This window comes from Molossus molossus, unplaced genomic scaffold (assembly GCF_014108415.1).
Source record: "Molossus molossus isolate mMolMol1 unplaced genomic scaffold, mMolMol1.p scaffold_m16_p_2, whole genome shotgun sequence".
Lineage (NCBI taxonomy): Eukaryota > Metazoa > Chordata > Mammalia > Chiroptera > Molossidae > Molossus > Molossus molossus.
This window is the reverse complement of record NW_023425355.1, coordinates 76,291,158-76,305,398: the sequence shown is the minus strand read 5'-3', so window position 1 is coordinate 76,305,398 and position 14,241 is coordinate 76,291,158. Positions and strand designations below refer to the sequence as shown.

At 36.0% G+C, this 14,241-nt stretch overlaps 1 protein-coding gene across 5 annotated transcripts in view; it reads left to right on the top strand.

The window, feature by feature from the left end:
- ATP11C (ATPase phospholipid transporting 11C) overlaps window positions 1-12,546 on the top strand; it is a 280,762-nt gene extending 268,216 nt beyond the window's left edge. For 2 of the 5 annotated variants that reach the window (XM_036270574.1, XM_036270572.1), the window contains one exon: window positions 2,522-2,626. In XM_036270574.1, coding sequence (XP_036126467.1) covers window positions 2,522-2,623 — 102 coding nt within the window. In that variant the 3' untranslated portion in view covers window positions 2,624-2,626. Of the gene's footprint in view, window positions 1-2,521; window positions 2,627-5,233; window positions 5,385-12,498 lie in introns of those variants that run through there. The other 3 variants (XM_036270577.1, XM_036270575.1, XM_036270573.1) reach the window with 3 other exon arrangements.
- Window positions 12,547-14,241: the final 1,695 nt, after the last annotated feature.

Below are 14,241 nucleotides of genomic sequence, written 5' to 3'. Positions count from 1 at the left end.
TTTCCCAATCTATCTGAACAAAATACTAAAAAAAAAAATGTCCTCGGGTGAAGACTAAAAAGACAAAAAATAAATAAAAAAAAAAAAGAAGAAAACTATGGTGTTAGCTCAAAAAGTTTAAAATTGAACTGCCATTTGACTCAGTGATGCCACTCTTGGAATATATCCTAAGTAGCCTGAAACACCAATCAGAAAGATTATATGTACCCATATGTTCACAGCAGCACTATTTACAATAGCTAAGATCTGGAAACAACCAAAGTGTCCATCAGTAGATGAGTGGATAAAAAAAAGCTGTGGTACATGTACACAATGGAATACTGTGCGGCTGTAAGAAAGAAGGATCTCTTATCATTTGAGACGATATGGAGGGATCTGGAGAGTATTATGCTAAGGGAAAGAAGCCAATCCGAGAAAGACAAATATCACATGATCTCATTTATTTTTGGAATGTAATGAACTTAAAGTGATGACCAAAATTGACCCAGAGACATAGAGGTTGGGTACAGAGTGACAAACATCAGTAGAGAGGGTGTTGGGGGAGGAGAGATAAACCAGAGAACTTTCATGCATGTATGCATAACCAATGGACATAGACAACAAAGTTGGGGATGGGGCGGGGAGGATGGGAAGGTGGGTATCAATGTGGGGAAAAGGAGATACATCTGTAACAAAAACAAATTAAGAAAAATAATTTTTTTAAAAACTAAATATTTCTTTAGCTTTATCCATTTGTAATTTGCATGTTACCAACATTTTACCAACTTTATTTAAGGTACAATATTAATAGGAAAAAAGTAGTAAAGTGAAAAAAAAAAAACATGAATAAATCAAAGTATTTACCTTTAAAAGTTTGTTTATTAGACTCTGGTGGATACATATGTTAGTTTAACTGGTTTCTTTTTTTAAGTGTTTCCATTAGTAACTAAGTAGATGATATGGATAATGAGCACCTTTGTTAAACTTGTACCCATAGTTGACTACTCATCTTCTGTTTTGCTTGGGCAATGCCAAAACCAAGTCTCTAATTTCTTATAACTTCAGGCACAGAAAAAGAAGGAAAAACATAATCTTTTAGGTTTTCTGATTAAACTATATCAATGCTTACTTTTTCTAGGTGTTTTAAAGGGGAAAATTATAGCTCTTTAGCCTACACTTTTAAAGAGTTCTCTGTAGGAAAAAGGAGGAAACCCATCATCAAAGTATGTTAGAGTAAATGTAGTTAACCACTGGCCCAGTGGTAAATGGGACTAAAGTATGGTTTCACCAAATGTGTTCCCACTTTGTTAGTGTTGATTAGGTTTTTAACCTGCAGCTGCTTAAGGGCAGTTAGTCCCTTCATATTGTATTTGTGCAGTTGCATAGGAGACCGTCATTTCAAGGTAGACTGCTGATGGACCTGGACATAGCTGTCTGACCAGTGGATTTTGAACAATGTAACTTAGTGAACTAATGATTAGAGATAAGCCTTATTTCAATGAGAAACATTTTAAAATTATTTTATTCAAAATAGTCAATTTTCTCATTAGCAAAATTTTAAATTGATATATAGAGAAATAGTAGTTTGCACATATAATAGACTCTTCCTAACTCTAACTCTTACTTGAAAAAGTAACATCTTCAATACTAACATGTCATTTCAACTTCAAATTCTCAAGGTTTCTTTTTAAATGTCTTACATTTCAGAGAATATTTACTTTTTTTGTTTTGTTTCTGCATTTCTCTTATTTTTACTGCAATTTTCCACCTTTTGTGCAATTGTGAACAAGGTAATGAAACGCCTCCCTTCCTCAGGAACATCTACTGTCTTCATGCTTTCTCAAACTCCCAGCAATCACAATTTCTCTTGGAGTGAACAAGGTGATTTCCTTTCTTAATGTACCAACTTGCTTGCATTCTCATTTGTTTAACACCATCTTCTGGTTTTCTGTGAAAAATTACTTCTCGTGACTCATTTTTATATCTTGTACTGATACTTAAGAGTATTTTGTCATTTTCCCTTAATCATTTGTTCATCTTCTTAAATTGTCACACTGTAGAGGAATTACTCTCAAAAACTTAGTCTCTGTTCCCATTGATTTCTAGTATGCAGTAGAAGCCACGGCGCGTTAGAGCCAATCTGTTCACCAAGACAAGAATGTTTTGCACAGTTTCTTTGTTCGATACACTGAGAGCACGCCACAACTCTCAGAGGTGTTCACCAAAAGGATGATATGGTTTACTAATCAAAGCATAATGACTCATCTACCAGATAATCTACTGGTGTCATTTCAAAAACCCAAGTTTGGCACATCCTATTAATGTTTGTATACTTTTATGAAAACAATTCAATTCAAGTTGGAGACTTCCTTAGATTTTAAGTGTATTCATTTAAATGTTATTCATTTGCTATGCTGTAGTCACTTGTACTTTTGGCCAGAAGAGCAGTCTATAGAAAGTGATTTTTTTCTTCTACATTTTTATCACCAGGTAGGTTAACCAATCTTCAAATCCTTTAAGTATCTTTACCTCACTATTACAGAGAAATCTGAGCTGTAAAAAGGCATCTGATTCATTATCTGCCAGACCTTCAGTCAGACCTCTTCTTTTACGAACATTCTCAGACGAATCTAATATATTGTAACAGGTACCTAGTGTTAAGTGGGCTGGCTTTAAAGAAAGATTAATAGCATTATAAAGAAAAAATGAAAATATCACTCTCTAATATTTTTCTGCTGTTGATGTGGTGAACTTTATACTGTTCTTTGCAAAAATATAAAGATGCATTACTTGGAATATGTGGAAATATGTATTTTAAATTTGCTAACTGCCTCCAATAAAATTTTAGGCATTTTCCAGAGCTGAATGGTAATACAGTATATTTAATTTGTAAGGGGCAAGTAATCACGGCAGTCTCATCATATGAAAATGCTCAATAATAATCAAGAAATATAATTTTTCTTTTAAAATATAATTTGGAAAATTGAAAATAAATATTCCAAAATTGCATCTGTATAATATCAAGTCAGTTTAGCTTTGCATGTTCTTTTTGGAATTATGTGAAAATAAGTCAGTGTGTTTCTATCTCCATATGCCGTGTCTGTGTGTTTGCAGGTTTAAATGTCCTTGTAAATGTCTGATCCCCAAAAGTATATTAATGAGCCAGTCTACTCTAATCACTTTTAATGTCTAATTATATTCAAGCTAAATGTTTCAGCTTTCACAGGTAAAATCTTTCCTAGCCATTCAGGGGGGTGCTGGCCTAATTATATAAGCTATTTCATAATCAATTTTTATAAAAACGAGTAAATTCATTTAATAGCATTCTTTCATTTGCCCAAAAAGTATTGGGGAGGAATTGATATGTTATGGGAGGAATCCTTGAACTTGGAGTGACTCCTCCATGTGTATTCTGTTTCTTACTGCAAGGGCCTCTGCTACTCTAGACTTTTGTAGGTCTTTTATCCAATAATGGAAATTTAGAGTAATTCATGATGAGTGAGGTTTCCAAGCTTGTCAGCTTGGAAACAACTTTGTACAGCTTAGGGCAGGGCTATCTTTCATGCACACATAAAAATTACTGATCATGAAAGAAATTGCAAGTCAGTTCATTTTGAAGTTAATAATTGTGAGTCCACCTCATAGCCCATTCTTTTATTAGTTATCAACTTCCCCACACTCCAGAAAAAAAGAAATATTGAGCTGATGGATTGATTCCATTGGTTCTTCTGTCTCCTACAGTTTGTCACAGTGTGCATCTGCATTGTTATTTTGGAGGCCGACTAATTTTGCCTCTGTTAGCATTTCCCCCCAACAACTCCATTTTGAGCAACTCACTTGCTTATATTTTCCCTCAGTGATAAATCTGCTTCCCAGTAACCTTCAAAGTCTTTGACCCTTTTGTCCCAGATAGCCTTGTCCTAAGCTGTGTGGTACATTTTCACTATACTGTTTCCAGTTAATTTTGTATCCCCCTGGATTGCTTTCTTCAGCTTGGTCTGTGGTTTGGGTGACTAGGCTGGGTAGCAGACACTGCTATTGCTTTTGGCCTCTCCAGGGCTTTAACTCCTACAATGCCTATAATAGAACTGAGGAAGTTGTGTTTTTTTTAAAAACAATTGTCTTATTTTAATGTATTTATTTCTCCAGGAATTTGTATTCATGTGGCATTATTTCTCCTCCAAGAAAAATATTTGGCAATTAGTTTAGCCCCTCTGAATTTGTCCCTTGATTCATAAGGCGACACATTTTACAAATTCTCAGTGTGAATTGCAATCTTATTTTCTTTAGTCATCATAACCCTGCTATCTGAAAGACTAATATGAGAATACAGAACATAAAAAGGAATGGAAGGTACTCTAGAGGACTTCTAGTCCAACCATGGCAAGGAAGGTGCACCAAAATGGGAACAAAATAGCACACCCCTTTAAAGCCTTCCACTACTCAGGTTTAAAAAGATTGGATTTTAGAGCAGAAAATCAAAGTTAGGTTCCCTCTTTTGACATAAGTCTTCTACTTTTCTACACACCTGATTTACACTCAGTGATTTGTTGGCATAGCATGCCCCATCCCGATCATAGCATTTGATAATATTTAGAGGACAGAAAAGAATCTACAATATTTTGGGGGAAATCTCTGTCTTCTTTCCTAAAAAGACAGTGAATAAGAAAAATGACCTAGTTAACCCTTAGATGATCTACCAAAAAGAAAATTAACTTTAATATTACAGGGTGCTAACTTGTTTCTTTCAATAAAGGAAAAATACTTTCACAGCAGTCTTTCAAAACTGAATATGTCTTTAGACATTGTCAAAATGTACACATTCCAAAAATAGTAATTGATTAATTCATTCAGCATGTCCTGAGCATCTGCTATGTGCCAGACACTGTGCTAGGTGCTAGAGATAAAAAGATAAATAAAATGTCCCTGTTTTCGAGGAGCTTAAAGTCTAGAGGAAGGGATCTTGGTGTGATGTAAGCCTCTGCTATAGTGGATATTCCTTGTGGTAACAACTGTTAGGAGAACCCTGGAGCAATCCAAAAGCAAAAAGCAAGTCTGAATCTTATTCAGCTGACAAATGATGAAATTATTAAAAACTGGTTATTGCGTCACTCTTTTTCCCTGCATGTGAATGAAACGGCTTTACTCTCATAACAAAATTTACTACTTGATTTATTTTTGAAAATGCTATACAGATGGTTTTACATTATTATTAAAATAAACCTTTTAACTTTGTATATTTTAAATTTTTCAGAATCCGAATCTTGAACTGCCTATGTTATTGTCCTTCAAGCATATTGACAGTGGTTACAGCTAAAAAAAAGAAAGCATGAAGAAACAAGTACAAAAAGTTATCATCTCAGGATATTCGATATGCAACAAACTAAACCACTCTCATGTCTAGGGTTCAGAATAAATATCCATTAAAATACCAAATGACTATTGTAAGCATTTACAGTTATTGTAAGTAGCTGTTATGGCCAAAGCTTTAAGTTACAAATTATATGAAAGTTGAAAGTAAGAATATTTAGAATTTCTGGCTTTAGATAGAATAATATAACTACCAAATGGGTGCTCTGTTAACCCATGGATTTTGTGAATAGATATAAAAAGAATAGTATAAAATAGGAGTCATGCAATGGGAATGAATAGATTTTACTAATATTTCTTTCTTTGCCTGGTAGAAGAAATAAGCTGTTTGGATCACATTTCTTGTTTCTGCTGAATGATAACCTTAAATTATTTTTTCAACATATGAAAGGAATACTTGAAAATACAAGAAGACTAAATGATATCAATGCATCAGATAGAATAGTTAATCCTTTCTGTTCACCCACATGTTAATTTTGTCTTGATAGAATATCCTTGCCAAAAAAATACCTTGAACATTTATATTAAAATAACGTTAGTCCTGGGTGTTTTTGTGAGAATCAAAAACATGTATTTAGTTTTAGTTTCGTTCTTCTCAATAAACCCCACTCAATGAATGTGTGGCTACTAGATTTGAAAATAAAACATTTCCAATCGCTTAGTAGCCCCTCAAAATAGTTGAGATGTAACAGATTGTTCCCATATTTTACTGGGATCTAAGGTAAGGTGGGCCAAACCATAGTTACATAAAAGTAAAGGGCATTTTTGAACATCAGTCTTTTATAACTTTGTGTAGAGAGGAAGTAAGAATAGCTTCTTTCAAACTTAACAGTTTTTATTTGAAAGAGGCTACATTTAATCATATATAGAGCACTTTTTTTTACTTACCAATGTGGGAGGGAAGGATCCATTCCAAATGGTATTTCAGCCTGAAGAGCCATAACTCTGAACATAAATGCTGTCTCTCTCAGCAAACTAGCTGGGTTATGGTCTAACTCTAAACCATGAGATTCACCTTGTTAAAGCCCTCAACTTACTGGACTAGAAGGAAATTTTAGCCTGCTAATGAGTTAACTTAAAACATAAAAATAAATGTGAAGTGTCTTTATTACATGGTAAAATTAAACATATTTTGGTGGGATATAAATGACTACATTAGACTACTAGATTGAAATGGTCTTTTAGCCCTGGCCAGTTTGGCTCAGTGGTTGGAGCATCGGCCTGTGGACCAGAGAGTCCAGGGTTTGGTTCCTGCTAGGGGCATGTACCAAAAATTAAAAAAAAAAAATAGAAAGAAATGGTCTTTTAGAAAGTGTTTTCATACCAGCTTCCATTTTTGGTTGTCTTTCTGGCATGCCTATACTATTATTAGTGTTTATATTGTACCTGTTTAGAAAACTTTTGAATTCAGTCTATACCAGTGTATTTTATAGTCCATATGGCATATTTGATTCTTTTATATATATTTTGTGTTAATGTTTAGATGTAGTTTTTCTTAAGTTCTAGAAGGACATAATTTCACTTATCAGAACCATTTTATCATTACTGACCCGTTTTCATTATTTCATTTGTTGTCATCAGTCAGTATTGTTTTTGAGTATTTTTGTTAGGTGTCATTCACACCTTACTTAAGTATGCTGTGTTCTGGTAGCCTGTATTTCAGGCAACCTGCTGAAAACAAAGTGTATATCTTCTTTGCTTATTCCAAAGAGCTAAAAATTCAGACCCAGGAAAGCTTGTGATGTTTTGTTGTTACTGGTTTTCAAAGAAGTACTTTTTAAAAAATATATTTTATTTAAAATGTTTTTCTTTATTGATTTTAGAGAGAGAGGAAGGGAGAGGGAGATAGAGATAGAAGCATCGATGAGAGAGAACACTGATTGACTGCCTCCTTCATGCCCCCCAGATTTGGTGCCCAACCTGAACATGTGCCCTGACCGGGAATCGAACTGGCGACTTCTTGGTGTGTGGGTCAAGGCTCAACCACTGAGCCACACTGGTCTGGCTGATTTTTCTTTTTAGAGAGAAAAGGAAGGGGGAAAAAGAGAAACATCGATCAGCTGCCTCCTATGCACCTCCTACCAGAGATCGAGCCCAAAACCTGGGTATGTTCCCTAACGAGGAATCAAACTGGCAACCTTTAGGTGCACAGTAAGACACCCAATCAACTGAGCCATATCGGTCAGGGCTGTTCTTGTTTTTATAGTTGTTGCTGTATTATTATTGTTTTATGTAAGAACTATAGGGACTATGAATACAAATGAGAGAGCCACAGTGGATAAAGATGCTTGTTTAATGCAGAACCATTGAAGATTTGACATAATCAGAATATCCATTGCAGTGGAAATACAACTGGTAGCATATAAAATTCCTGCAGCCAAGAAGAAAGAAGAGTAAGGAGGATTTCAAGTCATGTCTCAGCTACCCATTACACTGCAGTTCAAATTCATTATGGCAATGACGTGTAATATCATGGTTTAAATCCTTGAGAGGAACTCAACTTTCCTTTTTAAAAGACATTTTATTAATGAGCTAAAAATTGGCTAGTGTGGGGTTAAACCAGATAGAATAACTTGAAGTAAGCCATCCAGTATGCCCAACACTATAATCTAACCACCTTATTTTGTGACAGATGAGAAAGTGTAACTCTAGAATCATATTACATCATTTTAAGAATTTTGAATAATCAAAATGTCCTTGTAATTTCACAACTGTTATCTATTGTTTGAGGGTGTTACCTACTGAACTGAAAAACTAAATTCCATACCTATCACATTTACACCAGCAACAGTATAAATATAAGCATAAATCTGCAAAGTTCATAATAATTTAGTGATGAAAGGTTTTAATAACATACAGTTTATAAATGTGCAGATTTTATGCAAATGTTGAACAAAATTATTTTTTGGCTTGCAAAATGGGACTGCAATATGACATTTTTTCACTTAAGCAATTTTTTACATCTTTGTTGTTGCTTTTCTATAATGAGTGTGAATGCCCTCTTTTATGAATGCATCTTGCCTTTTTCATTACAGAAATATTGTTTGATCTAATCAATAAACTGGTATGATATGATTGATATTTTAGCTTCTTTTCTGGAAACATCTCAGACATAAAAACAATATAGAAGCAGTTTGGTGATGGGAAAAAGTTTCTAATTTCCTCTTTGCCTATACAAGTCACAAAATGCCATTTCATTGGCATTTTAGGGCAGTATCTAATTTGTGGAAGTTATGATATTGGTGGGAGTATTGAATAAAACTATATCATGTTACTGCATAGATAAAAGTCCAGCCAAATCAGCAAATACATATTGAAAGTCAACTGTGCTTGTCAGTGTGCTTGCTGCTGCCCATGCATTGGAGGTGGTGTGATGTATGGTCGGTTGTCTCCATCCCATTGAAATCATTTGATTCTTAAGTAGGCAAAGATGCAGGGATTTTACAATGGCTTGAAACTTGATCTAAAGTATGTACACCTCTCTCCCTTTTTCCCTCTCCCCTACTTCTCTACCTTCCTTCTTGTGGTTAAAAGTCTCTGTTGAAAAACCCTGCTTTCCTTGACTAAGAAACTAGTTTCTCCACTGTAGTTTGATGCATTACATTTTTACACGTGAGTCTCTTTTTTTGGCCTATTTTTGTTAAGTGGGAAATGTACTGCATTTTGAGATGAGACCTGAGTTAAAGTATCAGCTTTGCCACTTAGAGCCATTTCCCTCTCAGTCCTCTTTTTTACCTGCAAAGTGGTGTCTTGGGAGTAAGAGGTGGTCAAATGAGGTAAAGGATAAAAATTGCTTTGTAAAATGTCATTTGCTATTCAGATGAAAACATTCTTTTTATATTAAGGGTTTTTTTTGTTTGTTTGTTTTTTGTTTGTTTTCACTTTCTAAATGACTAGTTGTCATTTACCAAATTTTATTAGATTCTTTCTACCTTTTTAGAATTAGTCTATTCAGCCCCCACTTCCCCCATCCAGCCTTTGGGGGGCTGCCTCACTGCTGAGTCTGCTGAGGATTGGCCAATAAGGTATTGTGAGGGTCTTGAGTGGTTTGGCCCCTTGGACGAGAAGCATATGCAAAGGTTAGGGGCTGAGGTTGTCACTATGGTTATTCAGTGAATGTGTGCATGGCTGAAGTGCTGGGTGCATACTAATAAAGCTTGAAGGGCTGAGTTCTGGGAATAGTTTACAGGGCAAAAGGGGGCTTAAGTATTTCACAACATTTTTTTTTTTTAATTTTGCACATTTTCTCTCAGCAACTGATGGACAAGGAAACGTATGCTTAGTTCCTAGTATGTGGACCTATTATGCTGAAGAAATACTGCTGTGTGGATCAAGCAAATCCTCATCTCATGGGCCTTACGAGCTGAAAGGAGCAGTACACCTCTTGGTTGACCAGAGTTCCTGCCAGCAGCAAGTCTTTGGCCCTGGACCTTTGGGTGGGGAGGGGCAAAGGATGCTTATGGCTAAAATGCCTGCTGCTGCTTTGGTCTCTTCATCAGTTTGCAAGGGGATAATTCCTACTAGTAAAGTCACTAAAATCCCAACTCATTAACACACAGCCAAGCACTGTTGTAATGACTTTACATATATTAACTCCTTTAATAATAATTCTAACAGCCCTATGGAATTGGTATTAACATGTATTCATTTGACAGGGAAGCTGAGTCACAAACCAAGGTTACACAGTTTAGTATGGTCATATTTTGAACCCAGGTATTTTGATTAGAGTCTATGCACTTAACCGGAACATAATTTCCATCATACCACCCCTGATGGCACAAGTAAACATAAAGCACTACGATATTAATGCAAAACATTAACATTAACCATGAGAGCATCAGACAGACCCAAGTTGAGGGACAGTCTACACTATAACTGGCTTGTAGTCTTGAAAATTATCAAAGTTATGAAAGATAAAGACTAAGGAATGCCCACATAAAGGAAATGGACGATGTAACTAAGTACAGTGTACGATCAGAAGTTGGACATTAGATTATTGGTAAAGTTTGACTATGGTATGCACATTATATGCATTATATTAATGTAATATCCTGAGTTTTTAAATTGTGCTGTGATTATGTTATATTTTGGGGAGTCTGAGAGGAAAGTATATGAAAGTTTTCCTACTGTTTTTGCAACTAAAGTCTGAAATTATTTTAAAATTATAATTTGAAAAATTATAACACAATGAAGTATAAAAATAATGGGAGAGAACATTAAGTTGACTGTAAAAGAGAAACAAGGTCTTAGCTAATATCTGCATAGCACTTTCTGGAATGCTTTTGCATACCTTATTTAATCTTCACAACAGCCCTATGTAGAGATCTTCCAGATTCTTATATACAATGACGCAGGCTCAGACAGGTTAATTATGTTCTTGTTCCCACAGGCCTGAACCCTGGTCTGAGCCACGTGCTTCCCACTACACCACACTGCATTTTGTCTGGAGCTTCTAAAGGATGTCCTACTTGATTCTAGAGATTAATGAAACAAATCTTATTGCAGTCATTTTCATGTGGGCCCACCAGGATGCAGTCAATCCTGCTGCAAATCTAACCATAAACAGGACTCATGTCAACACTTACTGTTGAGGTGGATGGCCTCAGAATGCCCGAGGTCCAGGTTTTCCCTTTTGCCCCTAAACTGGGTTTTCCTCAGGTGCTACTTATTCAGGTGTCCCAGGTAAGTTTTAGCCTACTTTGCCTCCTGCCATCTGAGTGAGAATACAAGCAAGCTTCAATTAAATTATGAGGTATCAGGTTAGTCACCTACCTCTACTTCTGGATCTAAAGTATGTACTTCACTTAAAGCAAGAACATGGAGATATGCCAGCACTTTATCTCCAATGCTTCTACCCCACTCTATCAAAATCTTATTGAGATGATTGTTATTCAGCATTCCCCAAACTGGGTTGTATGAAGAAACGAGTGTATATGTATAACAGCTTTTTTATCCACTAGTCTACTCAGAGGGAACCAGGTATGGGAAGGCAGGAGGGCGGGAAGAGATAAATCAAAGAACTTATATGCATATATGCATAATCAATAGACCCAGACAACAGGAAGGTGAGTGAAGGGGGGGGGGGTATCTGGTTTGTTTTTTTTTTAAAGGGAAACCAGAATCCTAGGAAATGTTAGATTTTCTTCAAAAAGTAGGTTCCCTGGGCAAATAACTTTGGGAAGTTCTGTGTATGATTATCCCGTCTGAGAAGTAAAAATGCAACTTTGCAAATATTAGATGGCTATTTTGTCTGCTTTACACCCTGCTGCATTTTTATGACCTATCGCCATGCTGGAGCCATAGATGGCATTTAACAAATACATGTTAAATTAATGAATGCATTTTATGTCTGTCTGACTGCTGCCTGAACCTCTTTCTCAACTGTCTTTGAATTCACAGGGGAGAGATATTGCAATATATGAGGGGGAGTGTTATTCACATTTTCTCCTTTACCTTCATATTCGCATAGCTAGCCCCAAGCTCATTCATTACCTTAAGAAGTATACAGCACCAGAAAAGCAAAATATTGCCTGCATAGCCTTTGACTTTTGTGTTTCAAAGGAGGATCACTAAGGAGAATTTAGGTTTGCACAGGAAAAGGAAAAGGGGAGTCATGGGCACAGAGCGTCTTGGAATTATATGATTACAGATTCTTTCCCCAGGATACTGGAGAAGAAATGAGAAAGGGGTCTTTGCGTGAAAAGAGCAGACAGAACTTATGCTCTCCTACTGAGCAGCACCCCCAGGGAAATAACAGGAATGGAGATAACGTGGGGTGTATCAAGACAGACAAGATCCTAGCCAGCCTTGGCAATACTATAACCTAAACCTGAGAAAAAGGGAAACCTAGAAACAAATTTTTTTTTTTATTCATTCACTCATTTGTTTATGGAGGCAGCCTGGCAGGATGGGGGCAAGCCAAGTCAGAAATTGAATTTGGTTTTTAATATATTTATTGAGCATAACCCCCCCACATTTGCTAGATTTCCTTGACAACATGATGTCTTTCATCTTGCACTGTCAATGTATATCTAATTGGATTGTCTAGATAACATATTCAGTTAGGCATCAAAACTTTTTCTGAGATTATTTTTAATTATTTTATATTAAGTGATTTTTGTTACAAATGTTTCTCCTTTTTTCCTGCAGACACCCTCCTTGTTGTCTATGTCCATTTGTTAAGCAAACATACACATAAGTCTTTGGCTTATCTCATCTCCCCACTCAACCCCACTGAGGTTTGTCAGTCTGAACCATACTCTTTTCTATGTCTCTGGGTCTTTTTTGTTCATCAGCTTTTTCTGTTCATTATAGTCCACAAATATATGAGATCAAGTGGTACTTCTCTTTTTCTGATTGGCTTATTTTGCTTAGCATAATACTCTCCAGGTCCCTCCATGTCATTTCAAAGGATACAAGATCTTTATCACAGCTGCATAGTGTTCCATTGTGTATATGTACCACCACTTTTTTTTTTTTTACTAATTAATTTATTTTTCTAACAGATGTTTCTCCTTTTCCCCCCACTGATTACCCCCTTCCCCTCCCTCCCTGCCCTGTCCCCAGATTTGTTGTCCATGTCCATTGTTCATGCACACATGTATATAAGTTCTGTGGTTTATCTTTCTCCCACCAACCACTCTTCTGGGGATTGTCAGTCTGTACCCCACTTCCACATCTCTGGGATTACCCCATTACTCAGACTGTTATGTTCATTATATTCCACAAATAAGTGAGATCATATGATACTTGTCTTTCTCTGATTGGATTGTTTCGCTTACGATAATACTTTCCAGGTCTCTCCATGTTGTCTCAAAGAATAAGAAATCTTTCTTTCCTACGGTTGCGTAGTACTGCATTGTGTATATGTACCACAGCTTTTTTATCCATTTGTCTACTGATGGACACTTGGGCTGTTTCCAGATCTTAGCTATTGTAAATAGTGCTGCTACAGACATTGGAGTACATATATCCTTTCTGATCGGTGTTTCAGGCTTCTTAGGTTATATTCCTAGAAGTGGGATCACTGGGTCAAATGGAAGTTCAATTTTTAAATTTTTGAGGTAACATCATATTGTTTTTCACAGTGGCTGCACCAGTCTGCATTCCCACCAGCAGTGTACTAGAGTCCCCTTTTCTCCACACCCTCGCCAACACTTGTTGTTTGATGATTTATTGATGGCGGCCATTCTGACAGGTGTGAGGTGATCCCTCATTGTTGTTTTAATTTGCATCTCTCTGATGATTAGTGATGTTGAGCATTTCTTCATATGTCTCTTAGCCATTTGTATGTCCTGTTTGGAGAGGTGTCTATTTAGTTCTGCCCATTTTTTAATTGGGTTCTTTGTCTTCCTTTTGTTGAGTTTATGAGCACTCTATATATATTGGAAATTAACCCCTTATTTAATATATAATTTGCAATTATGCTCTCCCATAGGGTGGGTAGCCTTTCCATTTTGATGATTGTATCTTTCGCTGTGCAGAAGCTTTTGAGTTTGATGTAGTCCCATGTGTTCATTTTCTCCTTTGTTTCTATTGCGTTAGGTGATGTATCAGTGAAAATTCTGCTGTGTATAATGTCTGAAATTTTGTTGTCTCCAGTTTCTTCTAGGATTTTTATGGATTCATGAGTCACATTTAAGTATTTTATCCATTTTGAGTTTATTCTTGTGTAAGGTGTAAGTTGATGGTCTAGTTTCATTTTTCTGCATTTAGCTGTCCAATTTTCCCAACACCTTTTATTAAAGAGGCTGTCCTTACTCCACTGTATGCGCTTGCCACCTTTGTTAAATATTAATTGAGCATAGTACCTTGGGTCCATTTCTGGGTTCTCTATTCTGTTCCACTGGTCTATATGCCTGTTCTTGTGCCAGTACCAGGCTGTTATGATTA